General features: G+C 39.8%; 1 protein-coding gene and 2 long non-coding RNA genes across 14 annotated transcripts in view; 2 read left to right on the forward strand and 1 right to left on the reverse strand.

Annotated features, from left to right (window-relative positions):
* LPP (LIM domain containing preferred translocation partner in lipoma) overlaps window positions 1-8,967 on the forward strand; it is a 679,749-nt gene extending 670,782 nt beyond the window's left edge. For all 12 annotated transcript variants that reach the window (XM_086674971.1, XM_086674973.1, XM_086674968.1 and 9 more), the window contains 2 exons: window positions 2,507-2,627; window positions 5,978-8,967. In XM_086674971.1, the coding sequence (XP_086531097.1) occupies window positions 2,507-2,627; window positions 5,978-6,106 (250 nt within the window). In that variant the 3' untranslated portion in view covers window positions 6,107-8,967. The remainder of the gene's footprint in view (window positions 1-2,506; window positions 2,628-5,977) is intronic.
* Window positions 1-26,856, reverse strand: part of LOC147577357 (uncharacterized) — a 62,451-nt gene that overhangs the window by 11,667 nt on the left and 23,928 nt on the right. The gene's annotated exons all lie outside the window — the stretch shown is intronic.
* Window positions 12,431-23,776, forward strand: LOC147577358 (uncharacterized). The gene is made up of 2 exons (XR_015240204.1): window positions 12,431-21,602; window positions 22,330-23,776. It is a non-coding gene; the product is annotated as an uncharacterized LOC147577358 (long non-coding RNA).

Genomic DNA, 26,856 nt, shown 5'->3' on the forward strand with positions numbered 1-26,856 from the left:
GAAATAGATAGAACTCCCTCACCAGTCTGGCTGCAGAAGTCCTAGTTTATTTCTGTATTCCCAGTGCCAGGACAGTGAGCTCTGAAAAGCAGGTTTATTTAACTGACCTTTCATTGTGTTGAGCCTTTATTTCACTATCTGTGCTTTCTTATCAGAGACATTACACTCATCCATTTATTTGTTTAATCAGCATCCATTTGTTGATTGCCAGAAATGTGCCAGGACACAAGATGATTAAGACTGTCCTTCTCTGAGCCTTGGCTTCTGTGGCTATGAAGCAGAAATGATAAAAACTATTTCTTCATAATGTTGTTGTCAGTAAAAACACGAGGTCAAGTGTGCAGAGCGCTTAACAAGCCTTGGCACTTAATAAGCACACAATATATGGTAGCCATTTGAGCAATCAAAAGTGTTTTTTATCAAATTTACTTTTATTATTATTATTATTATTATTATTATTATTATTATTATTATCTGCTGAGTGAGCTGAGCTTTGAAACAGACCACCTGGGATTTAGAACAGTCTTTAAAATGCCGGCCAAGGAACACTGTGGGGACTGTGAAACCACTTCCTGTCTTCCCTTTGTTTTTTCCCATCATGGAAATGAGGCCAATTGGTAGGAAGGAATCCTTACTCAGCGAGAACACAATTTATGCCTTTCCAAAGAGGAAGGACTTTAAGATTGAACATAAAGGTCCAAGTCACATCTTTTTATAGAGCAAAATGGCAGACACTTCATTTTATGCGTGGTAGCCTGAAATTCTACTGTCTGCCCTGGTCACAGAAGTTGTTTCTGGAGATTCAGAGACTGAGCAGAACCTGCCAGCTGGAAGCTCACAGTAGAGCGATCCCCGAAGATGTGCAAATAATCACTACTAAAATAGGCAAATTCAGGGAAAGATATTTTATCTTAGAGAAGTAATTCTACTTGAGGAAATAGGGGCAGGCGCGCAGTTCAATGATAGAAAAGATAGACTTCTGACCCCACAGAATTTACAGTCCCGATGGGCTTGGGGAAAGGAAATTCTACAGCGGATTCCAGAAGCCTGCTTATTTCACTACTGATGACCCAGATGCAAAAATAATCAGGTAGTCCAAAGCAGTCTTTTTTTCCTTTTTCTTTTTCTTTTTTTTTTTTTTTTTACCACTGAGTGTAAACTTCTTGCATAAAATGCCAATTATAACAACCCTGATTACTGCTACAGTTGTACCCTGATCCTTTTAATTTTTCTTTCAGAGCAATCAATTGATCTGCTGCTTAATTCATATTTATTTAGATTGCAGCCATACAGATGCCTTTTGGCTGCTGCCAAGAAAATTAATATGTACATATAGAGTATAATGTATGTAAAAATGCTTTGACAACCATAAAGTGCTCTGCAAAGTATTAGATTACTATCATTATTTCTTTTTAAGTCTCACTACAAATAGATAAATTTTAACATCATTAATCTTAAAACCATTACCATGAAAAAACTGAGTTGCGCAGTCTGTTTGTCCTTTTTTTTTTTTTTTTTTTTTTTTTTTACCTCTATCAGCTTTTATCCGTGGCCATTTCAAATCATGTCTTATTTCACACCTTCCCAAATGCTACCCCTAATTTCCAGGAGATAGGGATGGATGCACAGCCTATATTTGCAGCCTCTTAATCTGCTCTGAGAAAAAAAATTTAGGGCCATCGGTCACATTCAGGAATGTTAAGAGATTAGGAAATGTTAAAATTCCTCACTAACAGTTAACCTCAAAAACACACATATATGTGTCTCTATATGTGTAAGTGTTCATACCTTTTGGAAGTGCTAAAACCCTCTGAGGAATAAAGAACTTGACAGCTTTTTAACTTTTTCCTTTTCAAACAAGAGTTTAACACAATCGAAATGTCAGAAGTACACGCTTGGTCATAGCAAGTTTGGTGTATTTAAGGTCGCTAACTTCTGCTGTTTTGAAAAGATATGTGGTCGAGGTTTCTTGTGTTAATTCCTAGAAGTTAGTATCAAAGAAAGAGGCTCTAATAAGTGGGAATGACACAGCTACCAACCTCAGAATATTTGTGGAGGGCCTGGGGAGTACATATAAGGTCTAGAAGTGAAAGTCAAACAAGATGAGGTCAAGGAAAAGAAAACATAGTAAGGGCCGCCAGGACCCTGCCCTAACCCAGGATTTGTGTTTGCAGTCTATGCACAAGTGAATTCTATGTCACATACCATGTGACCAATAGCTCCTAGATGCTCTTCATCCATAAGGATTGTATACACTCACTCCCCAGCCTCACGAAATCTCACTTTATGATCTAGAAGGACCTCAAAAGTCACTGAGTCTAAGTCCCTTATTTTACAGCCGAGGGAACAGACCCAGAAAAGGATCGTGATTTGCTCAAGGTCATGCAAGATGACAGAGCAGATGTCCTGACTCTTGACCTACCCCTCATCTTTCCACTTGTGGGTCTCACCTGTTTGTCAGTGTCTATGCTCAATGTCTAACCAGAACTGTTGTCTCCATTTTCAGGAAATTTGCCCCCCGATGTTCTGTGTGCAAAGAGCCTATCATGCCGGCCCCGGGCCAGGAGGAGACTGTCCGGATTGTGGCTCTGGATCGCGATTTCCATGTTCATTGCTACCGGTGTGAGGTCTGTGGTCAGCACCCCCACACCCTGTCAGTGCATGGCAGGTGCTGCAAGGCCCAAGGGAAATAGGTTTTCACAAATACAGCAGTTATTCAATCTGGGGAAAACCCCTGGTACCTGTGTTCATAGGACTTGGGTTTTAGATCTTACGGTTTCATTTAATCCTGGTGACCCTGGATAAGTCACTTTACCTCTCACTCTCAATTTTCCCACCTGTAAAAAGGGCTCAAATTCTTATTCACCTCCCCAAATATGGCTGTGCCACTAAAATACAAAACTGTATGTTAAAGAATCATAAACCACAAAGTGCTAAATTAGTAGGAAATGGTATTCTTGATACTATTATTGTCATCGTTATAATGAGTTTTTTTTTTTTTATTTTTTTTAACGTTTATTTTATTATTGAGAGACAGAGCATGAGCTGGGCAGAGAGAGGAGGAGACACAGAATCTGAAGGAGGCTGCAGGCTCTGAGCTGTCAGCACAGAGCCTGACATGGGGCTCGAACTCACAAACCATGAGCTCATGACCTGCGCCGAAGTCGGACACTAAACCGACTGAACCACCCAGGCGCCCCTATAATGTGTTTTTAACTGTGACTCTGATACTCCTATGGGACGGAGATCCATTCTCAGCCATTGAGAAAGATAAGATCTCACTCCTCTCCAAGGGGTTGGAACTTGATGCTCAAAGTCATGGAGACTGGTTGAGTTAGCAGGCACTGACTATGCACATAAGACAGGAGGTCAGGCGGCTGCTAAGAGCTCCAGGGGAAGTATGCACAGGTGCTGTGGGAATACGTACAAGAGGCCTGTAATCCAGGTTGGAGGGCAGTAGTTAGCAGCTCTCTCTTCTCTCTGTGGGGAGAGTATGAACTGCCTATTGCCACACCCTCCCGTCATTGGTTCATCTAGTCCCACTAGGTGACCTTCCAAAGACTAAGGGGCTGGTGGGGTCAGGAGGGCTGGGGGGCTGTCTCTGGCTCTCTGGGACTACATTTATTCCACTCACTGCTTTAGCTGTAGCTAACCACTTGATTTATGTGGGGTTCTTTGTTTTACCCTAGAGCCCAAGTTCCATATAGCTCTCTTCCCTTGACATAAGAAAAGATAATAATAATTAAGAAAAAGATAATAAACTACCAGCTTTTACACAAGATTTTATGACTACAGAGGAACAGCAACCTCCAGCCTTAAAACTGACCTGAATCATAAGTGTGAAAGAGCTTATAGATGCCTTAGAAGTCATTTCACAGATGGAGAAACTGAGGCTCAAAGAAGGAAAGCTCTTCAACATTGCTCACACACTTGCTATACATACAAATAGGCCTTGACCTCTGATGGTTTTGTTTTTTGTTTTTTAATAATATTTTTTTTTAATTTTTTTTTTCAAAGTTTATTTATTTTTGGGACAGAGAGAGACAGAGCATGAACGGGGGAGGGGCAGAGAGAGAGGGAGACACAGAATCAGAAACAGGCTCCAGGCTCTGAGCCATCAGCCCAGAGCCCGACGCGGGGCTCGAACTCACGGACCGCGAGATCGTGACCTGGCTGAAGTCGGACGCTTAACCGACTGCGCCACCCAGGCGCCCTGATGGTTTTGTTTTTTGTGCCAAGAGTTGTATGAAATGTGTGCCTTTTCTCCTTCCAGATTAAATGACAGCAGTACGAATTAAGTTTGCTCTGAAATCCTATAAACTTTTTTATTTATTTATTTTTTCTTTATTTATTTGTTTAATATAATATATTATCAAGTTAGCTAACATACAGTGTATACAGTGTGCTCTTGGTTTCGGGAGTAGATTCCCGTGATTCATCGCTTATGTACAACACCCATGCCAATAAGTGGCCTCCTCAATGCTGATCACCCATTTTCCCCCTCCCCCCCTCCCCCCATCAACTCTCAGTTTGTTCTCTGTATTTAAGAGTCTCTTACTGGTTTGCCTCCCTCTCTGTTTGAAACAATGTTGCCCCCTTCCCTTCCCCCATGGTCTTCTGGTAAGTTTCTCAAATTCCACACATGAGTGAAAACATATGATATCTGTCTTTCTCTGACTGACTTATTTCACTTAGCGTAATACCCTCCAGTTCCTATGAATTTTTAAAACAGTACTATAAAATGAGAGGAACAGTAAATAAGGAGAGGGCAAACCACAGTTCTAGCCCTGTCACAGATGCTTCATGACACTGGACCAATCGCTTCCCTCGCTGCTCTCACTTCCCCATCTATAAAAACGAGGAGGTTGGACTGGATGCCCGATATAGCCCCTTTTGGTTCTAAGAACCATGAATGGTTCCAACACTGTGGTTGACTTCAGGCTCTTCAGGGTTTTCAGGTGATCATAGATGTCTGCTCATTAAATGCTTACAGCCATGTCACTTATGACATGTCCTTTCTTTTTTGAGATGCAAAGAGTTCATTTAATTCCATTATTCAGTTTCCGGAATGCCTCTAGAACTGCGGAATATCCGCTTGCTCATTTTGGCAAAGCCAGCCCTCTGGGGAGCCTGCCTCCTGCTGCCACTGCTGCTGCTGCTGCTGTTGTGTTGTGGGCGATATTCCTTCTAAACTTAAATTTTACTGGCATTCAAATGTAGACATGAGCCCCTGTGACCTCCTTGCTGTCATAGTGGACAGCAAAAGCTGAGCATGCGGCACTTCTAGCCTTTTAGAAGAGTTTCTACTGACGTTAGCAAGGGCACCCACCACCAGATGAAGTATTGTATTTTTCTTTTCAGAGAAACTTCCATTTTCTCCAAAGGTAAGGGCCAATATTTGACTCTTGTATAACGTTTTCCCAAATGGAGCTGCAGAGGTGCTGAGGACAGTAGTACTGTTGCTGGCCCGTCTGCTTGGAAGGAGGCACTCTGCAGCTTGGCTTCTGCCCACCAACTGCCAAGGAGTTCTGTCCCTGCACCTGTGTATTCCTTTTGAGAGATCCTAGACTAATGCTAAAAGGTCAAGATGACTCAGTGGTTGGGGATCTACCCTTGTTTTATTTTCTCTTGTCCTTGTTGTTGCTGTTTTTGTTGCTTGGGAGAGGAGAACAAAACTACTACTTGGGCACCCAGACCCTGGTATTCTTCTCTTCTGGGACTCGCGTTTCCTATTAGGTAATCAGAGAAGGGGGGTCATTTTACTGTTTGTCTTTATGTCCCCAATCTCTTGTTCAGTTTCATTCAAGACATTATGTTGTATCCCGGGGAAGGCTTGGAGGGGGCCCGCGGTGTATGAAGAGGAAAGGCAGGAAACGGCCACATTATGGAGGGAGGCCTTGAATGGAAAGCTAAGGAATTCAGCCTTCACGTACACAGTTGCCATTTTCACTTACATCCTTTCCATCTATCTTTCCAGGATTGTGGTGGTCTCCTGTCTGAAGGAGATAACCAAGGCTGCTACCCTCTGGATGGACACATCCTCTGCAAGACCTGCAACTCCGCCCGCATTAGGGTGCTGACGGCCAAGGCCAGCACTGACCTTTAAGTTCAGTTAGTTGGTGGCGCTGAGAAGAATGAAACACAAGAAACAAGATAAGAAAAGACATGGGAAAAATACAGGAAAGGCAATCAAACCGTGGGATGGTCTCTGTTCTTCGTCTAATATTAACCTTTCTTTAGAAACACATAGATTATGAGATTTTTTTTTTTTAAGTTCTCACCAAATACACATTTCACATTTAATCATGTAGGACCTTGATGGGCCTTTGTTCCCAAGGACTTCCACATTTTTGCACGGATTATACTCCATCCCATTCACTTCTGCATTCCTGTAACTTTTAATCCCTATGTTTGTCTCACTTTTCATCTGGTTGAATGGCTTTTTTTAGTGTGGTATTTGCTGTCACACAGTTTTTTCCTGGGTGAGTCTGCCAACTCACAGGTGCTTTTAGGCTTGAAGGTCTCATCCTATCACTTCCACATTGCCTGTGATCATAAAGGACAGCCATTCTTTCTGTGTGTATTGGAAAAGTACATCTTTCTGTTGCTCTAAACCGGTCATGTCCCTTGGGGTGGGGGGTGGGGGGTAAAAGTGTGCAATGTATATGTTAGGCAACAAAGAATTTAAGCTGTAAATGACATAGTTTAAAACAAGCGCCTATTGAATTTGCAACCAAATTTGATTGGAAATTCAAAGTCTATAGTGATTTTGGTGCTCAGGGCTCATTTGAAAACAGTTATTGGTGAGATCCAAACTTCAGTTTTTTTCTGAGGGAATTACGGGTGGGATATGCTGGGGAAAAAAAAATTGGGGGGTATGTTTGAAAAGCCTATTATTATCTCACAATATTATCTTAAGAGTTTCCTTTTCCATGCTACCTAGACCTAATAATACAGACAAATTTTGTTTTCTATAGAACATAACACTTCCAAAACCATCCCACTTTTCATCTGAGAAATATTGCTGTATTGTTTGTTTGTTTGTTTGTTTATAATATCCAAACACAACTACCAAAGTTGAGTTTTTCCAGGAGGAATATTGCTTATAAAGAACTGTTCATATTCTTCCTTTTTTTCCCCCAGGCCCAGGTCCTTTTTGCCTGACAACTGCAAATCAGAGCACACATAATAAAATCGTGTAGTTTGTTTAGTTTACTTTTAAAAAGACAGGAAAGCTTGAAAAGATTGTGAAACCACAGTTTCATTACTCTTGTAATCCTGCTATAAATCCAATTACATATTGCAGGAGACATTTTCATATCATTGATGTGACATTTACACCACACTTTCAGACAATCGCTGAAAAAAAAAATTGCCTTTCTGAGCTAAAAATATGCAAAGTCTCTGCCTGGAATCTTTATTCAAACTCTTACTGGGCATTGAAATGCTTGCTTGCCAACTGCAGAACCATTCTTTTGGGTTCTAACTCGTTTCTTTTAAAGAGAGATGCCCATCTTAATAATGGCAGGTTGCCATTTGTAAACTAGTCAAGTATTTTGGATTGAGATTTCTTAAACGTTTCTTCAAATCTTCCACAAGTATATACTTTTAAATGATGAAGTATTTTAAATATACACAAAAGAATAAATAATAATATAATGAATCCCTGTATACGTGACACCAGCTTAAGAAATCAAATATAACAGATACAGATCCATTCCCTTGTGCACCCGTCCCTGATTCCACAAATAGCTTTCTCCTGATTATAAAGTGATAAAGTCAATTTTCTAGTCTGACTTTTATTTTAATTTTTAACACTCAGAACATAAATGAAAAATTATTTGTGCATGTTTTAAATTATAACCCATGCCTCAGGAATTCCAATTACATTTATTTTACTTCAGTAGAAATAATTGTAAAACTGGTTTGATTTTCTTGTTTTCAATAAGAAATTCTTAAGCCTTTGGTCCTTAGCTTCATCTAAGTTAATTCGCGGCTCATTCGCCTTGCTCACCCAATAGTTTTGTGTTAGAACTGCCGACGTTATGGTTTTCCAAGGTTTTCCCAGAAAACTTTGTCCTTTCCTTACTTTGCTACTCTTGTCATTGGTCTTTTATATGTTTCTTAATGTGAAATACAATGGGATTCATTTTGGGCAGCATGTGAATTTTAGGATACAATAGTGACTGTATCTCTGAATTTCTGTCTTCCAAGTTCAAGATCAGACCATGCTGATGATCTCAAAGAGCACTGAGTGTTGGGCAGTTGGAGAGAGAATACAATCTGTTTGAATTGCTCCAGCAATTTGTTGTCTATGAAATACTTGGGGGAAATTGTGTTTAGGCCAAAAGCCCAATTTATTGAGAGATGGATGTTATCTCTTGAAGTGCAGTCATATTATTATAAATTTTGCCAAAAGAGGAAAATTTATGAAATATTTATGCTATAAAGATGCAATAACATTCTACTTGTTTGCTACATTTAAGTCCTTATGTAACTAAATGTTTACAAGCCAAAACATTTTAAAAAGAGAGAGAGTTATAAGAAAATGCTGTCACAGACCCATCACTGTGGCATTGCCAGAATACTGCTTGCTTTCAATCTTTATAGTACATTTTTATCACATAACCTCAGAGTATCTTTACCAAAGAGTTTTAAAGTAAATCTCTTTTTAATATAGACCTATTATACTTTTATAATAATGAATGTGCACACATACATATGCAGAAATATTTAGATTTAGATTTCTTTTCTTTCACAAGGTATATTAAGGAAAGGATCCTACATATTTTATTCCGGGATTTCTTAATTATATGATTTATATTGCTTTCTTGTCTTTTCTATTAATCATTTGGTTTAAACAATGCCAAATCACTCTTTACTGTTCTAGTTACGTGAAATTTTGCCTATAACAGAGATAGAAAGATCATACTACCTTAACAATTATAATTCTTTTGTCTTTTGATATATCGTCTTGATTGTTATTTAAATTCATAAATAATAGAAAAATTAGAGTTTCTAAGAGAAAGTTTGTTAAAATATACTGGCTTTAAACAATGGTCAAGAACACAAATACTTGGTAATTCCGTATAATGAGAGACATGGAAGGGGGGAGGGAAACCCACTATGTCACGGGCTCTGCACATCATTTCAAAATCAGGTATCTTCACTGTCTGGATCCTTAGCTCATACGGACTCCATGTGGAGTCTCATTTGCAAGCAAAATTGCATTTAAAACTCAAAACAAAGTCATGTGTCCCAACATGAGGCATTAAGGCTTTGAGATGCTGGACATCTCTGCAGCTCAAAGATGCAAGTTCTTTTTCCTGTCATTGACAAATGGCTTTTGTAGGGGCACCTTCTCTGATCAAAATTACTTTATTGGCTGTCTGTTGGCTAATGCAGCAGAGTTATCAACACTGTCATTGTTTCCTCACCAGGAAAGATTCTGCAGAGATGTTTATGGTGATGTTTAAAGTGTATAAAACTCTATGTTTAGCCAACTATTTTTATTTGGGTTCGGAGGGAGAAAGAGAGCACTTTTACAATGGGGCTATCCTAGAGGGTTTATAGACTAAAGACAGGGCTCTGAAAACACAACCTAGAACAGTTTTCCTAGTTAGTAAAAAATCCTATTAATGTGAACCAGCCAGGAATAACAGTGTTATTTCTATTTGATATGGTTTGGGCTTCTCTTGTCAAATCTGTGTCGGCTGCCCCCTGATCCCTCCATTATCAAGTTTTGAAGGGTGTCGGGGAAATTATGGCAGCTGCTAGGGAGATCAGGGAAACACTGATGTAACCTCACAGCCTCTCACCATTCCTCTTGGCTTGGAAAGGCTTCTTTTTCTCATATACATTTCTAGAAATATTGCCATTCTACCTTAGTATTTCACATTTGTAGTTTAAACAAGTGATTGTCCATCTGTTCCCTAGAGCTACAGTACATGTGTGTTATGAATGAAATATGACAGCATGTTCCATACCCTGCTTTAGCCATCTGTAGGAAATCAGTAGGCTGAAAAAGATATACCTCTGCAAAATGTGCCTGAAGTCCCTTTCCTGAGACCGCTCTCTTGGTGCACTTTCATGGAAGACAATCAGAGAGCAACATGTATGTGTGCCTTCTGGTTAAAGCCTCATTACACTACTATGAATATTCCACTGGAGAGGCCGTAACATAAATAATAATGTCCCAAGTTTCCAAGATACACTCATGAAAAATGGAACACAAAATCCAGAGAAGTGTGAACTCTTTATCTTAAGGTCTTCTCATAGCATTTCTTTTCTCCCTGTCTCTTGGAAGTACCTTACAGATTCCTAAATTAAAACACGTGTATGCCAGAAGGTGATGTTTTGAACGTTGTTAGGGAGTATGTTTGGTCTTAACTCTGGTTTTAGTCAGATAGTGAAGATCGACTTCAGTTTGAGCCTTTGCCACCCATTCAGACTATCCACTTTTAGTAATGATCATAGCGTTTTGGTTTGTCTGTTGTTTTAAGTTAATAGTGGCCAGAACAAGTTGAGAACAATTTGAGTCCTGAGTCATTAATATGGGACCACGGTGGACATTTCAGGTCATTATTTTCATGACAGATAACGAGAACGAAGCTTTTCTCAAGAGACTGTTGTCTGCACAGCTTAATGCATATTATTTCAAACCTTTAAAATATTATCTGATTAAACCTCCATGGTTTGGTGAGAATTCTTCCTCTTTCCCTCTTTACCTCCTCTTCTCCCTCCTTTTTTTCTTCCTGAATTTCTTTCTTACATTCTTTCCTTCTTTTCATCCTACCTATTAATGTTATTGTGCTTGGACTTTCCATAAGTAAATTCTATTAGTGCATTCTCATCTTTACAGAATTAGGATCATATTAAGGGAAGAAGGCTACTGTCAAATATGCATGGCATCCATAAATCCTTCCTTTAAAAGGGTGTATTTTCCAGATTGTGTTTAGTCATAAAGTGAGATGAGATAATAGAGTCTTTCAGTTTTATTTGAATGAGTTTTCATCGGGGACTCAGATCATAGAGTTCTTGGCAAATTCATTTATGACTGCCCTACTTTTCTCAGCTACATGCAAAGTGATCTTTCTAAGACTAGGTTAAGAATTAAAAAAAAAATCCAAAGCATTTTGACCAACAAAATAGTCATATTCTTAAGTGGTGGCATGTTATTTTATTCCTAATGAAACTTGGTAATTTTCCTTTTGGCAAGGAAAAATGATTATCCTTCCAGAATTTTTACACATATCAGCATTTTGCCTATGAGCATAATATTACCTCCTAATAGTTGAACCACGGTATTTTACAGGGGGTAGTCAGTGCCAGAGTTGTTTCTAGAGCACAGATCACAGGCCTGAAATGTGTTTATAAAAAGCAACCTGAGAAGAACAAGTCTGGGTTTCTCAGTAAAGCATTTTGTTAAAATATGGCTCTGATATCCTTTTGAACTCTGGCTAATTTTGATAAAAAGAAAAAATACGCCCTCTGTGCCCATTTTTTTTTTTTTTTTTTTTTTTTTAGTTTGTTTGGGAAAAGCTTATAATTCTAGGGATGTATTTCCACTTTTGGTTTCTAGCTTCGCTTCCACTTTCTATAAGCTTTCACAGGATTGACATTGATTTTCCTCTTTGAGAGGGTCACATCTGAGGAAAGTAAAACATAATGCATATTTAATTCAGTACATAAATGAATGTGCCAAGTCTCAGCGGGTATGTTGTTTGGATACAGAAATAGAGTTGTTTTGTTTTTTTAACCTGTCCCCGAGAAGAGTGGGGTTCAGGAGGTAAAGGAGGGAGTTAAGAGAAGGCGCAGTCTACAATTAAAATGATGGCAGGAGAGTTCATGCAAAGTGTAACTCTAGAACTTTCAGAGGGGTTTTAGGGATCAGCAATTGTAGCTGTTTAAACAAAATATTTATATTTCCAAGTTTATGAGGTATTTAAAAATCACTATGGATAACCATATTTTTCCCTTGTCAGAGAAAGTGAAATGAGAGCAGCTGCCAGGTCCCATGACATGATCGTAGCTACCCCAGGACTTTATCATGCATGTCTGTCTCCAAGAGAGGGGCATAGCTCATTCTCAGCCTGAAAGATGGCGATACATATTCTGACATGTTCTTAAGCACACCACACTGCACCCTAAGCATCTCTGAACGTTCAGAGTCTCTGCTTTCACACATGTAATGCTTTATACCTTTCCAGTATACTTACCTGATGAGAACAGTAGGAATTTTTAGGTCTAGGGTTCTCTTGTTTAAATCCAGTCATCCCCTGTCTGCAATGTGCCTCATGCCTAAACAGCCAAACTATAAATGATTTATGTTAGTTTTCTCTCTTTCATTTTTTTTAGTTGCAAACACAGAAAACTAACTTTAAATATATATATATTTATATATATATATATATATATATATATATATATATATATATATATATAAAATACGGTTTATTTTCCTTTAAAGAACACTCACTCCTTTATTTTACTTTCCTGCCCCTTTGTGCAAAAAGTTGTAGACACTATTTTAGTTGCCCAGCATACATGTGGCTTATTTTGTGGAAAGTGGTATGGAAGATGCCTTTTTATTAAATTCATGAATATTTCCCCCTTGAAATCACACACAAAAAAGTAACTAAAATCTTTCTCTTTATTTCTGTTACTTAATTTATCCACAGTCTCTAACCACAGTAATACATCTCTATTTCCAGCCTTTGTTATAAACAAAAGTTAATATTCTACAAGCCAAGTTATATATACTAGAAAGTGGAGGAGTCCTATAGATAATTCCTTTGTAATAATTTAAAACATTTGCATTAATCTTTCCTTACAATATGCCTTTTTAAAAATTTTTCCAAGCTACTCATCCACTTAGGGGCAAGAGAAAACCTTATTCATCTAACTCTGATAGGCATTTAACTAATTTACCTGAATAGAAGCCTTATTAAAACCCACGTAATGCATTCAGCCAACTTGGCATTGAATATAGCTTCTAATTCACTTCTCAACCCCAGACGTACAATGGTTTGCCAAGAATGAGACAGGTGTTGCCATGTCATCTTGTGTTCTAGTGTAAAGGGTGATAGCTGACCCCAAACATCAGTGGTGTTCCCAGACAAATATAGAATCATGCTTCCTTTCAGGACCTGAATCTCCTCTGTTATTTTGCTAACAAGTCCCCACGCCATATCTTAAGACCTGGCCAGTATGTAGAACTATTCACAGCAGTCCATTTTACTATTAGGGTAGCTCTTTACTACAAAAGTTCTTCCTCATGCTGAATATAAATTTGTCTCTGGGGCTTTGCAAAATAAGACTAATGTCTCAACCTTTGCTTTGAGAACAGACATCACTAACTCTTTCAACTCTTTCCCATTTATGAACATGGTGTCGAGCCCAGTCACCCTTCTGTTTCTCCTTTGGCCAACTGGACAAATACAGTTCCTAATTTTATTTCAGTCTACTTGATGAAACTTCCTTGGAGTTGAAAGTAAATGGAATTGAAGCCACCCAAAAGAAACTGATGCTCAATGTGGAAATTTTCCCCAAGGACTCAGACCCAGGAGGGTGTGGAAGGTAGATGAGACTAGATTGCCCATGTGTACAAAACAAACCTTTTACGACTTTGTGTCCTGTACTATTTTTGAGGTAGCCAAAATCAAAGTCATGCTGAAAACAAGATGCAAGCTAATGTGTATGCCATCCATGAGATTCCCACTTCTTTATAAATGTTCATAGAGTCTCTGTAACCCTTTCCCTTTGTCTCTGTCTTCTCGGTAATAATACATTTCTTGTCCATTTTCCCACGCTGAAGATGCAAATAGAGTTATGGATACTTTATAGGTCCAACACAAATATTTACCGGCTGACTGGTTTTGAGATTGGCTTCCCTTCTGTGCTCAAATGTTTGTATCTGGAGATGCACTTTAAACCAAGCGAGCAGCTTCCCTACATGATCAGTTAAGAACTAGCCTTAGGAGTCCATATTTCTCTTTACTTTTGTCTTTCTAACCCCTTCATCCCTTAATCATCTCCTGAATCTAATAATTACTATAAGAGAATCAGCCCCCATATAACTTTGATTCAGTCCAGCTGTAATAAGATCAAACAGGTTCACTATATACTCAGGAATATTGAACTGAGAAGGGCACTTCTTCCCAGTGGCATCAGTAGGGCTTCATGAAGGAGTGAAATTTGGTACAAAACCTTGGACTGATTCATTTGATTTGATGTAGACGTTGAAGGAAGAATATTTAAGTCACTAGAAACAGAAGAAAATCACAGGCTATATTCAGAGAATACCCTCTACCTTAAGTAGTACAGATTCTGCAATTTCCTTAACAGGTGAAAAAACTCCCAGATATTCAGGGTCAATGGAAAGGTAAAAGGCATAGAGGAAGCCTAATTCAACTGTTATTTTCTATCTTGTCTCTTTATAATTGAAAGATAGGATGAGCTGCCAAAATATAATCCAGCACCTACAGTATGAAGAGGGAATGTAGATACTCTACTCTTGGAGCAGACACATGTGTCTTTTGAACCCTTGCAAGAGAAGAGAAGCAAGACATCCTCATTTTCCTATTGCTTTAGGTCCACAGTTGGAAAGGCCCCACCATCATCTCTTCCACTTGTGTATGAAACAAGTTAAAATTCCCTTACAGATTAATTGCTAAGTGGTAATTCAGCCTCTGCTTAAGCATCACCTGCATCAACAAGCTCTCGGGCCTTCCATTTCCGCCATCATACTTTGTTCTAAGCTCCCCCTGACTCTGAAGCAGAATGAGATTTGGGAATTATGTTCTCCAGAGTGCCACACAAAACTAATCTTTAGTACATAATAAAATGTTCTTCCTCCCTTCATTTTCCTTTCAAATATGCTTATTTTCGTTTTGGCAACACATTACTTTAAAAAAAAAAAACTTTGATGTTTAGCTAAAGATTATAAAAACCTTTAAACATCCTTAAAAATAGTCTGAAGGATTTTTTGAGGGTCAGGTTTTAGAGCTTATGACTTTTTTGTTGTTTTTATTTTCTTACTCAAAACACAAATTGCTCTGACACTTGTTACATAGTGTTATGCCCTTTCTCAGTGACCAACCCATGAACAGTACACTCCAGTTACCTGGCCTACTGATAATGACCTTAAAATGTTGAAATATGTCAGGGGTTCCTGGGTGATTCAGTTGGCTAAGCATCCAACTCTTGGTTCCGGCCCAGGTCATGATCTCATGGTTTCGTGAGCTCGAGCCCCATGTCAGGCTCTGTGCTGACAGTACGGAGCCTGCTTGGGATTCTCTCTCTCTCTCTCTCTCTCTCTCTCTCTCCCTCCCTGCCCCACTCAGGCCCTCTCTGTCTCTCTCAAAAATAAATCAATAAACTTAAAAATTTTTGTATAAAAAATGTTGAAATATGTTAGTGCATGATCTCCACTTCTAAAAAGGAAGAAGTCCAAAGCAAAAGTTCGTGGTTGTACTGAAACTCTTACTTCTGGCCAGTTGTTCTGTGCCAAAAGAAATCATTCTTGGGGGAAGGGGTTATACTATGCTCTTAGGTAGAAACGTATAAATTCTTTCATTGTTGCCCTGGCTTAACCATGTAGTTTCAGTACTTTTCCTCTCCAGTTTCAAGTTAGCCCTATTGGCAGAACCTGTCATGAGTCTCCTGGGCAGGACCTGGGGGTGGCTTTCCGAGCTCTAAAATAATAATTCCTAAGAGAGCTTACAAACTGCTTTCACACATGAAACAGCCCTGGGAGGAAGGTTATTAATAGCCCTATCCTAGAAGAGAAAGCTGAGGCTCAGAATCGTTAAGTGACTTGCCAAAAGCGATCCAGCTGGTGAGTGGCAGATCTGGGGACACAGCCAGGTCTGGAAGTCCAGTGCCCCGGTGGCCACTCTCTGGGCACGAGGTGTGCTCTGCACAGACTGAAGTGCCCCCTGTCCTAAGGCACGCAGGGAAATTCTCAAAGGCCATTCTGGACCTCAAGCGGCAGATCCACGTGGGCACCGTGGTGCTTGCGATCGCTGAGAGCTCGTGTGCAGTCTGTGTCATCTTGTGGGAAACTACTAGATATTCTGTCTTATCAGCGTGGTGACGATGGCGGTAGGGAAAGGCCACCGCTAAGAGCAAACAACTGTGGCACCGAAGCACACTGCAGCAAATTTCCCCAGAGACCGCTGGTTTACTTTACATTAAGGGGAAAACTCTGGAACTGTGAGGTCCAGAATATCAACCAAGATCAGATCATTTAGAATGCAGTAGAGTGCAGAGGTGACTTGATCCTTAAGCCTCTCTCCTGTGGGCTAGGATTTATGCCCCACAGAGACGGAGACTGCTGGAGGCAAACGATGCATATTATTCTCCCCATCAGTTCGCATTTACGGAGGCCCACGGTGTATGTCACTGCATCGGGCGTTTCCCAACCAACCCACCCATGACCTTGAAATGTCTGGGAACAGATGCTGCAGGACTGAATGCGGCTCTGAATCTGGTCTTTGCCATTTGACAGACAGGGCTTCCCAGGCTCTGGTGGTTTCGTGATTTGTGTATGCTTATTCCAGGGAGTTTCGTATTGTGTTGTTCCCAGGATACTTAATTGGAAGCCTCCGTGTACATTCTAGAAGCCGCTCAACAGCTAACCAGCCATTCCTTTTCTTAAGCCTCATCTCTCGGGAAGATGTGCCTTTGGATGCGTGCTCTCGGGCTTTTATTTCCAACCATTTTATTTCCAACCATTTCCAACCATAGTTGTTTGGCTTTAAAGTTAAAAATCTGTGAACTGATTGAAAGATATTCTCTCTTCATCTGAGTTAAATCTACTGTAGGAAACCTTTAAAATGATCTTCTCTCACACGCTTTCTAGGCTTTTCCCTCCATCCATCAAGGCAGTCTCACCATCCATCTGCTTATTCCATGGGATTAATGAGGGCCAAGTTAAATCACAAATGGCCTCTCCACCCTTTCCACTCTTCACACCTGGAATACGCAGGACGTGCCAGCGGGGGTATAACCTTGGTTGAAATGGCAACATTCAGAGACTGTAAAGGTGCCTCACCTTCCTGTGAGCTTTGATAAATGCTATGGCCGGAGGAGTGGAGACGAATTGTTGTAGGATAGATGGATTGGCACCATCCAGGAGTGGATTAGTAGAAGAAGCATTTTGCGGACTCCAGAATTATCCAGGCGAATATGCCTGAGTAGAGACTCACGTGAGTAGATCCTGTGACTTGTCATTAGCGGGAATAAAAGGACAGTGAGGCAGTGAAGATGAAAAAGCGGCCCTTTCAAAAAAATCGAGGGAGTCACAAACCCTGAGTTCCCTTTACACAATGTAAAGAAAACTGTCGAGGAAAATATTAAGACTTTTCCTTCTTCCATTCCATACGATACAGTCCCCCCGCATGTAGGGAAAACACAATCTCGTTGTCATCAAGCACACTCCTGTGCACATGCGCACACACAGGCTCACACATACGCACACACAAACATCTTCCAGGAAAGCTGATCCTTCAGAAATCTTATTTTAAAACGCTTGGGTTTTTGAGGCCAGGAAATTAATAATTCCTAGACCTGACCCATTTTTGTGACTGCCAAAAAGGAAAAGACAAAGCTCTTTGGATTTTCTGTGGATCCTTTTCTCTCTTAAAATATGCCAAGACAATTGGAGGTGAGGGTGGAAGGGAAAGCATTTCTCTCTTTACATTTCTATCCATGGGGAAAAGGGTCAGGACTACTCCTGGGCCATTACTATTGATGCATCATGTTACCACGGCGGAAGGTGCCTGCTTGCTTCAGGCCGAGATGTGAGACTAACACTTGCTCTCCTGACTCCATTTCCTCTTATGATCAGGGAGCAAATATTAAGTCGGAATGTCTTTCCTCATCAAATTACTTAACTCCATTTCCCAACTGGTGTAGAAAATGCAAAAAGAGGAGCACTGGTTTTTCTTGGATGCACGTCTCCTTTCTTTTCTTTCTTGGGAGACTTAAATATAAAGAGGGGGGGTAAAATCCAATACCTTCTCGTCTCTTTTTCTCTGTGGGTGACAGCTGATGGTCACTTAGGAACTATAAGCCAGAAGGAGCAGAATAGCATAGCCAGGTTATGATGTATCTGCCAACTTGTTTCATTCCTTCAAATACAGACTTCCCAGGAAACGGGATTTTTATAAGTTAAATGCCAACAATAGAAATGGTCTGATTTTAATTTCAAATGGTAAAAGGCAAGCCGATATTTGGGCAGTGTTTGCATTTTACTAACCCTATATATCTTCTGCTTAGTTCTTAGATGAATGCCAAGTACATCAGTGTATCAGGGAGAAATTGCCAGAAAGAGCTGAAGTGCCTTAGACCTCTCTCACTAAGTAGCGAATTGAAAATGTGCACACCACGCAGCCTTCTACTCCACTGAAATGCCAGAACTGAGATGTATCCTGGATGAAAGAGATTTGGGGCCCTGGAAACTGAATCGTGTCACCAAAATGTATAGTGACGTAATTGCAAAATCACGTCTAAAGGACTTACTCCCTTTAACTCCCCATTTATTCTCTTGGGAAAGCTGAAAAGCAAATTATGCAAGAATTACTTCCTTATTACACAAAGTCAGGATATCTCCCCCCCCCCCCCAAAAAAAAATCTGAATTATGCCCTCATTCTTTTTCAGGAAACATATCAAAGAGCAAACAGAATTAAAGACGACACTTGATTGTCTGATCCTTCAGCATGAATAAAATTATCTTGTGATTTAACGTGCCTTCCATGAAAATTTCAGCTTAGATATGGAATTTTCACAGCTGGATGTAGTGTTAACTTTTATCAGGACACCTATGCAGTGAATCACTTTGTTTCTTGGTTTGTGTTGTCTTGTAAACTTCACGTTTATCATCAGTTTAACAGATTTGGGGGCTCTTTCTCTGCTGGGAGTACGTGCAATTATGAGACGCCCCCAAAAAAGGAAGGGAAAGGTTTCCCTGAGTAGCAGATCTGTGCCATGAAGGAGATGTGACATAGAGATGTGGAGCCCGAGGATAGTAATTCTCTCTGAGCTGCGCGCACGAGCTTTTATTTCATGGCTTTGTCACAGGCTTTTCTCCTTCTGTGCCGTCACCTTTCAGAAAAACGATTGCACCTTCTCCAAGTCTGCCTTTTTAACAGCTTCAGTTGAGTTGGCAAGACTTCCCGAGCTCTGAATATAGCCATTTGCCGACTCCGGCCTCTTTGCGAGACTGACTCAAATCTGTGATCTTCTGTTCAGCATACACATCAGCAAAGTGAGAAGATGAGCACTAAATATAGGCTCTATTAACTTTACTTTTAGATTTACTGCCTTCAAAAAGTGCCTATTCTGAGAAACATAAACGTTATTCCTACATATGTATGTACACACGGTACCCAGTCATACCGTGCAGCCTTCAAAAACATACCATCTAAAGGAGTAGGTGCTAAGATAAGGAAGGCTTGCCAAATGAAAGAAAGTCACTCATTTCCAATATCCCCTCTCGAGTGGCACCGTGAAACAGGCTGCACACACATTCCCTGAGTATTCCTTGCTGATACAGCCACTTTATATTTATATCCCACTGGATGGCGTGCTGCTGAGGCCTCCTGTACTCTGCTTCACGGGAGTGTATGCTGTATGGAATTGGAACATTTGATCAGGAAAGAAAAAAAAAAAAAAAAAAAAAACATTGTTTAAGAGAATTAATAGAGCCAGGAAGCCAGGATCTGTATTAGGATATGTGTCATATGTGTGTTTTATAAACTAAACATTGGTGGGTTTAGAATGTCAGCACATTTCTTCTCCTTTTATCTCGCAGGCTAACATCAGTGAACACTAAAGAAAAGTCTTGGCTGTGAGGCTCGGAGGCTCACGGGGCCAAGTGTCCTTGCCAGATCCTTCGAGCATCTTTACTTCGACTCCCCAAAAGAGTAGCATATGTTATTGAGTGGCTTTTGTGTCCATAGTTCTGACATTGGCCTTGCAACTGTAGATATTGCTGACGGAGCAGTAGCACAGCCTAAAATGAAGGATTCGTATCCAGGTGTGGTGGTAGGAGAGGGTCCGGATAAATGGGACGAGGTAGACCGTGCATGATTTTAGGAAAAAGGGTTGAAGGGAGGACGTGCTTCCAAAAAAGATCTTTCTCAATGTGTCGTCTGACTCAACCAGCTGGCAAATTACACTTGCCAAGTCGCTCTCTTTCCTTCTAAGTCATTTGGCTCCATGTTCATTTGAATACGCCTCTCCTTTGGGAAAGAGAGATGCTTCCAGTTAGCCTTTCTCCAAGGGAGCTCTTGACGTCGTCTTGGTTGCAAAGTTATCTCCTGCCCCACCCACTTTCACCAAAAGGAAGTAAAGGGGGATGAGCTATAGGAGGTGGTTTCCATGGCACTGCAGTCGGCCATCATTCTGCCTTCCATATAAGGAGCCCCCCTGTATAAACCAGGGATGAGGCTGGAACAGATTACTGTTGCATAATCTCGAGTGTGGACCACTCTGCTTGAGCTGTCATCATTTTATGAGACCAGTTGGCTCCTTGGAGAAAGAGTGATACTCGTCACTATAAATGTCTACTCTTCCTGTTGACGTCCATTTTCTGTTTTTACCTTATCCAATTTCAACACTAGTCATTTTCTATGTTTTAGAGAATCAGATGGTAGTGCTAGGTAAGAGTGGAAGAATCTCTGTGTGATGTCAGAGGAAGTATTGGGCTATGGGGGCTTTCTTTTCGAGAACAAGATGGGCTGGGAAAGAGACAACATGGCTTTGCTCCAGGTTTCAACCTGTTCACCATGACTATGAGGGATAGTTTTGTGTAAATGTTAAAGGTACTTATAAGTGGACAGAGAAAGAAGGGGGAGACAGGGAGAGGCCAGGTTCTCTCTATGCTAAATGTATCTACGAAGAGCAAGAACTTCCCATGAAGTCCATCATAGCCCCACCATGATCAGCTGCTAGTCAGAATAACATCCCCCGGCTTGGGGAAAGCCACAGGAAAACATATAGGGAGTATGCCTTTTTTCACATGTATGGTACTGACAGAGCCATGGTATTCCTAAAATATAGGTTTCTCTTTCTTATTTTATTCTTAGCAAATCACATTTCTCCACTACATCATGAACCATCACTGACTTATCCAAAATAACCCACATGATTCCTTATGAAAATAAGAGAATGAAACCTGTTATAAGCAAGTGATTTGGGAATTTTTTTTTGTCTTTATGTATTATCCAATTATATTCAAACATATTTCTATTTACCTTCTATCTGTTTTTTCTCTCAATTATGTTTTTCCAATGCTCTATAAGAATAAATATGAAAATGATATTCCTTTTTTTCTGTAAGAGAACTGCAACTCCTTTATTATATTTAGAAATCCAATAAACTTATTACATATACTTGTCTTTGTGTGGAATTTTTTTTGTGAGCTGGATAATCCTTGTTTCCTTTCTTCTGACCCCTTTTGCTGTGAGACGTTTTTTTATATCATTTGCTTTCCAGATGGCCTTTTGAGAAGGGAATGCCTCTCAGAGCAAATATGATGCCGACAAGAGTAGGAAGGCACCCAGTCTCCTCCACTAACAGCACGGAAGATCTTAAGGTTGGATGTGTTCTAAAATTACCTGACCACTCTGTGTCTTAACCTTACAAGTAAAGAGTTTTTTGTCTTTTTTTTTTTAACGTTTTATTTATTTTTGAGACAGAGAGAGACAGAGCATGAACGGGGGAGGGGCAGAGAGAGAGGGAGACACAGAATCGGAAGCAGGCTCCAGGCTCTGAGCCATCAGCCCAGAGCCTGACGCGGGGCTCGAACTCGCGGACCGCGAGATCGTGACCTGAGCGGAAGTCAGACGCTCAACCAACTGAGCCACCCAGGCGCCCCAAGAGTTTTTTGTCTTAAAAGCTGGGTCTAAGCAAATGGGTCCCTAGAGCTGGGGCGGGGTGGGGAGGTCTCCACTTCCCACCAACGCTAGCTGACTTTTTCACACTCCTACTGTATTATGCATACTTTTCAACTGAGAATCTGCTCTTTACCAGGCACCTTGAAGGATATAGGTAGTTATCAGACAGTTGCTGCTTTCGAGATGTCTATAATAGAGCTGATAGATATGGATACAAAGAACTATGGGGAAAGGAAAGGAAGATTCCAACACCTCAGAATGATTTAGCATTTCCAAAACTTTCACTGTTCATTATATCCTTTTTTAACCACTCTGAGATCTGGAATTATTTTTTACCTTCATTTTACAGATGAGAATGCAAGACATAAAGTTAAGAACCCAACATGACCATACACTGAATTTTTTTTTCATTTGTTTAAGCAACAGGTCTGCAGGAGGACCCCAATACCCCTGACACCCAGTCTGCTAAACCTTAAGAGTGAGGTGAACTAGAGGGCACATGAAAGTCCTCCATAAAATTCAGAAAATTGTACCCCTCTCTTTCCCACTTGGCCTTGGGTTTCATCTCTTCAGCATCACGTGTCAGTCTGCCAGTGCTGAGGGATCTGAGGACACAGGTGCCAGAACCCTTCATGCAAGAGGCCACCATTTTTAAAGGTGCCAGACACAAGATACGTCTTTAAATAAACAAATAAAAATAAACAAATCACTGGGATTCGGGGTATTCATAATTTCTTGCCCGAATGTTGTAAACAAAGAAGGGCATAAAACATGTAATCTTGTCTTCCCTTTCCCTACTTCTCTCATGTAATTTGCTCTCTGTTCCTCGGTCCCCCTCTGCTCTCTGTACTCTAACACTAACAACACATACATTCGTTTGTCCTATTCACAGGCTGAGAGCATAAAGACCCCTAAGAGCACTTTTACTCTGATCTTGTGAGGGAATACCGAGTCCCAGAGACAGGAAGAGATTTAGCCAGGGTCACAAAATAATTTAATGACAAGGCTGGATCTTGAGTCCAGTTCTGTCATACTGACGACTTTTATAATGTGGAAGAGAGTGGGAAAAGCGTTCTATCTATAATTTCCACTTCTATGAAAAACTGAATACATTAGAAATAAATACAAATTGAGAAGGCTTAATGTCCATAGACCCTAATTAAAAGAAATTTCAAAGAAAGTAAACCCAGAAGGAATATCAGTGATGCAACAAGGGGTAATGAGCTAAGAAGATGGCAACCATATAGTTTAATCTCCAATATGTTAGGTGTATCCTAGGAATATGAGGACAGGTGAACATTAGAATATAATTTATAATTAATATTTGCCACTTTCACAGAACAAAGGAGGAAAGTCTTGCAATCATGGTATCTCAATAGATGCAGAAAAAGAATGTAATAAAACAAAAATGTAATTAAAAAACCCCTAACAAACTAGGAAAAGAAACTTCCTTAACTGAGTAAAGACTATCTATACAAAAATTACCCTAAATGGTGAAACATTAGAAGTAATTATTCTAAATCATAAACAAAAGAAGGATATTCGCTATCACCACTTTCATTCAATGTTGTACTGAGAACTCTAGTCAGTACAGTTATAATAGAAAGATGAATGAAAGTGATAAAAAGTGGAATATAAGAAACTAAACCGTCATCAATCATAGATGATATAACTATAGGAAATTAGAAACCAAGTAGGAGCACCTGGGTGCTCAGTTGGTTAAGCGTCAGACTCAGCTAAGGTCATGATCTCGTGGTTTGTGAGTTCGAGGCCTGTGTCGGGCTCTGTGCTGACAGCTCAGAGCCTGGAGCTGTTTTGGATTCTGTGTCTCCCTCTCTCTCTGCCCCTCCCCTGCTCATGCTGTGTCTCTCTCTGACTCTCAAAAATAAACATTTAAAATTTTTTTCAAAAAATTAAAAAAAAAGAAATCAAATAGGCAAATAATTAGCATTTAAAAGTTTACCAAGTTTGCTAGCTATAATGTTAATATACCAAAAATTCATTTTATTTCCATGCAACAGCCACAAAGAGTTTGATACTAATTTTGAAAAAACCATATAAAATGGTAACAAAAGATGTAAAGTACCTAGGAATACCTCTTTTTCTTTTTAATACAGAAGACCTTAATGAAGAAAATCATAAAATTTTAATGAAATTAAAAGACATTAGGGGCGCCTGGGTGGCTCAGTCGGTTAGGCGGCCGACTTCGGCTCAGGTCATGATCTCGCGGTCCGTGAGTTCGAGCCCCGCGTCGGGCTCTGTGCTGACAGCTCAGAGCCTGGAGCCTGCTTCGGATTCTGTGTCTCCCTCTCTCTGACCCTCCCCTGTTCACGCTCTGTCTCTCCCTGTCTCAAAAATAAATAAAACGTTAAAAAAAAAAAAAAAAAGACATTAAAGTAGATCTAAAAAGATGGAAAGATATACCATATTCAAAGATAGGGAAATATCATAAAAGTATAAATTCTCCTTAAAATGATCCATAGATTTAATGGAATTCTAATCTAAATCCCACCAAATTTTTCTATGGATTTTGACAAACTGATTATAAAATTTATTCAGAAAAGCAAATGCTAAAGTACCCCAGACGTTTTTGAAGGACAAGGATAATTTTCTTTCCCAGAGAAAACCTTATATAAAGCTGTGGGCATTAAGGCAGTGTATTGTTTGTATTAAAAAAGACAACTAGACAAATGGAACACAGTTGAGAACCCTAAAACAAAACCATCCACTTATGGTTACTTAATATATGGTATGGATGATATTGCAAATCACTGCGGAAAGGCTAGATAATGAGATAATTGGCTGTTCGTGTGGAAAAGAAAGTAACATTAAGTGCCTACCTCATGTAGACCAAACTTTATGACCTATTTAGAAATCTTTATGGCTTTTAGATTACAAAGGATTTTTGAACAAAATAAAAACCATTAAAACTATAAATTAAAAGAATTGATCATTTGGACCCCACTGAAATTAAGAAATGTAGTTCATCGAAAGATTCACAATAGGTTCAAGCTGAGAAAAGCTATTTGCCAAACATGAAACAAGGGGTTACTATCCAGAATCTACAAAGAATGCCTACGAAAAAGAAAACCCAACAGAAACATGGGCACAAGAACAGACATTTCATGGAAGAGGAAATGCACATGGCTACTTGACATGTGGAAGAACGTTTCAGTTAGTCATTAGGGAAATGCAAATTAAAACTAATTTGAGTTCCCATTTTACATCAACCAGATCAGCAAAAAATCTAGAAGTCTGATAACGTCAAGTATTGGAGATAATGTGGAGTAATGGTTACTGATATGCAATACTGGTGGGAGTGGAAATGGTGAAAGTCACTTTGGAAAGCAATTTACCATTATCTAATAAAGATGAACATGTGCAAATCCTACAACCAACAACTCCACTCCTGCCCATGTACCCCAGAGGCAAGTACAAAGCTACAGAGAGCTGTACTCTGTACCATTTATAATGGCAAAGGGCTAAAGATAACACAAATGTCCATCCAAGGATAATCAGTAAATAATAGTATATTCCTGCAATAGAATGATGTATAACTGAACATTAATGGACTCTATGTTGAGTAACTTGATATGGTCAGTTCCCAAAAACATAATATTACGGGAAAAACAGCTTTAAGGATAAATATATTCACATCACTTATTTAAAAATAAGCAAAACTATATGTATATATACTGGGATACAAGATAAAAGGAGGAAGAAGTGATTGGTGAAAGACATGGGGAACTTCAGTGGTGTTATTAATACTAGATTTCTTCAGTTGGATTGTGGCTTCATAGGCACGCTTTATAATACATTACAATACGTGCTACATGTGTATCATGTATTTCATAATATAATAGTTAAAAGAGAAAGGAAGGGAAGAAGTGCTCCCTCATAACTCCACTTTCTCCCCCAGTACAGAATCAAGTGCTTAATACACCCTTAGTGACCAGCGGAGCTGAGATTAATGCTGACTTCAGAAAGAGGCTAAGGCACCTCTCTTCTCAGCACTTTTTATACAAAATCCTAGAATCATCTTCTTTAGTTAAATGTAGGTGAGGATGAATGGCAAATGGAAACTAGAGCAAAGCTCTCAGTGTGGTCCATGCAATTCCAAGATATGTCTTTCTCTTCCCACACTTTTCTGCCCCTGGCATCTCCTCTGAAGACTTTTCTTCCATGAAGTCTTCACTGCTTTCTTAATTGAAACTGACTAGTCCCTCTTCCAAGTTCCCTTTACAGTGCAAAGTAGCACACCACCATCCCTTGGTTGTGTACAGGTCTGCAAACCCAAACAATTATGATTTTTCTGAGAAGGGAAAAGTCTTACTACTAATTTAGGTGCTCCCGAAATATCTATCACAGCCCGACACATTGCAGACCCTAATTGAATTATTATCCAGTGGAATTAAATTGGTCTTCTTTCGACTTCACCCCAATATCCATGTCCAAAGCAAAGCATCTCACCTCTTTCTGCCTTGGCTGTTCTCAAAAATAAGTAAAATACTTATTACTTCCCTATGATGATGTAAAACTAACAACGGTAGAGAATTCTGCATGAAGCATGAAGTGCCATAAACAAGATTCCTGAATTCACCTGAGAAAGCCTCCCTCCCGACACTTATTAAGGGCATGAGTCAGGTAAATAGGAAGAAGAAACAAACAGTACAGTCATGCCAACAAAGTCTGCCATATCATTTGAGTCATGCAGAACCCAAACCTCAATTTGGCCCCCTAAACCTCCCTCTCATTTACTCATCTAAAGGCTCTCCATTCCTGTCCCTTCTCCTTAATGGCTATCCCCCTCACTTTGTCCGCCCTGCCATCATCCAGGCTTTCATTCCTTTAGGAAATCATTTCAGGGTCCACACTCTTCTCCCTGTGTCAGTCTTTCTGAACCAACCACATCACCCCACCTCTAACCCATTCTCCTCTGTGGCCAGCCTATTT

Source organism: Puma concolor, chromosome C2, assembly GCF_028749965.1.
Source record: "Puma concolor isolate L17-30 chromosome C2, mPumCon1.1.hap2, whole genome shotgun sequence".
Taxonomy (NCBI): Eukaryota; Metazoa; Chordata; class Mammalia; order Carnivora; family Felidae; genus Puma; species Puma concolor.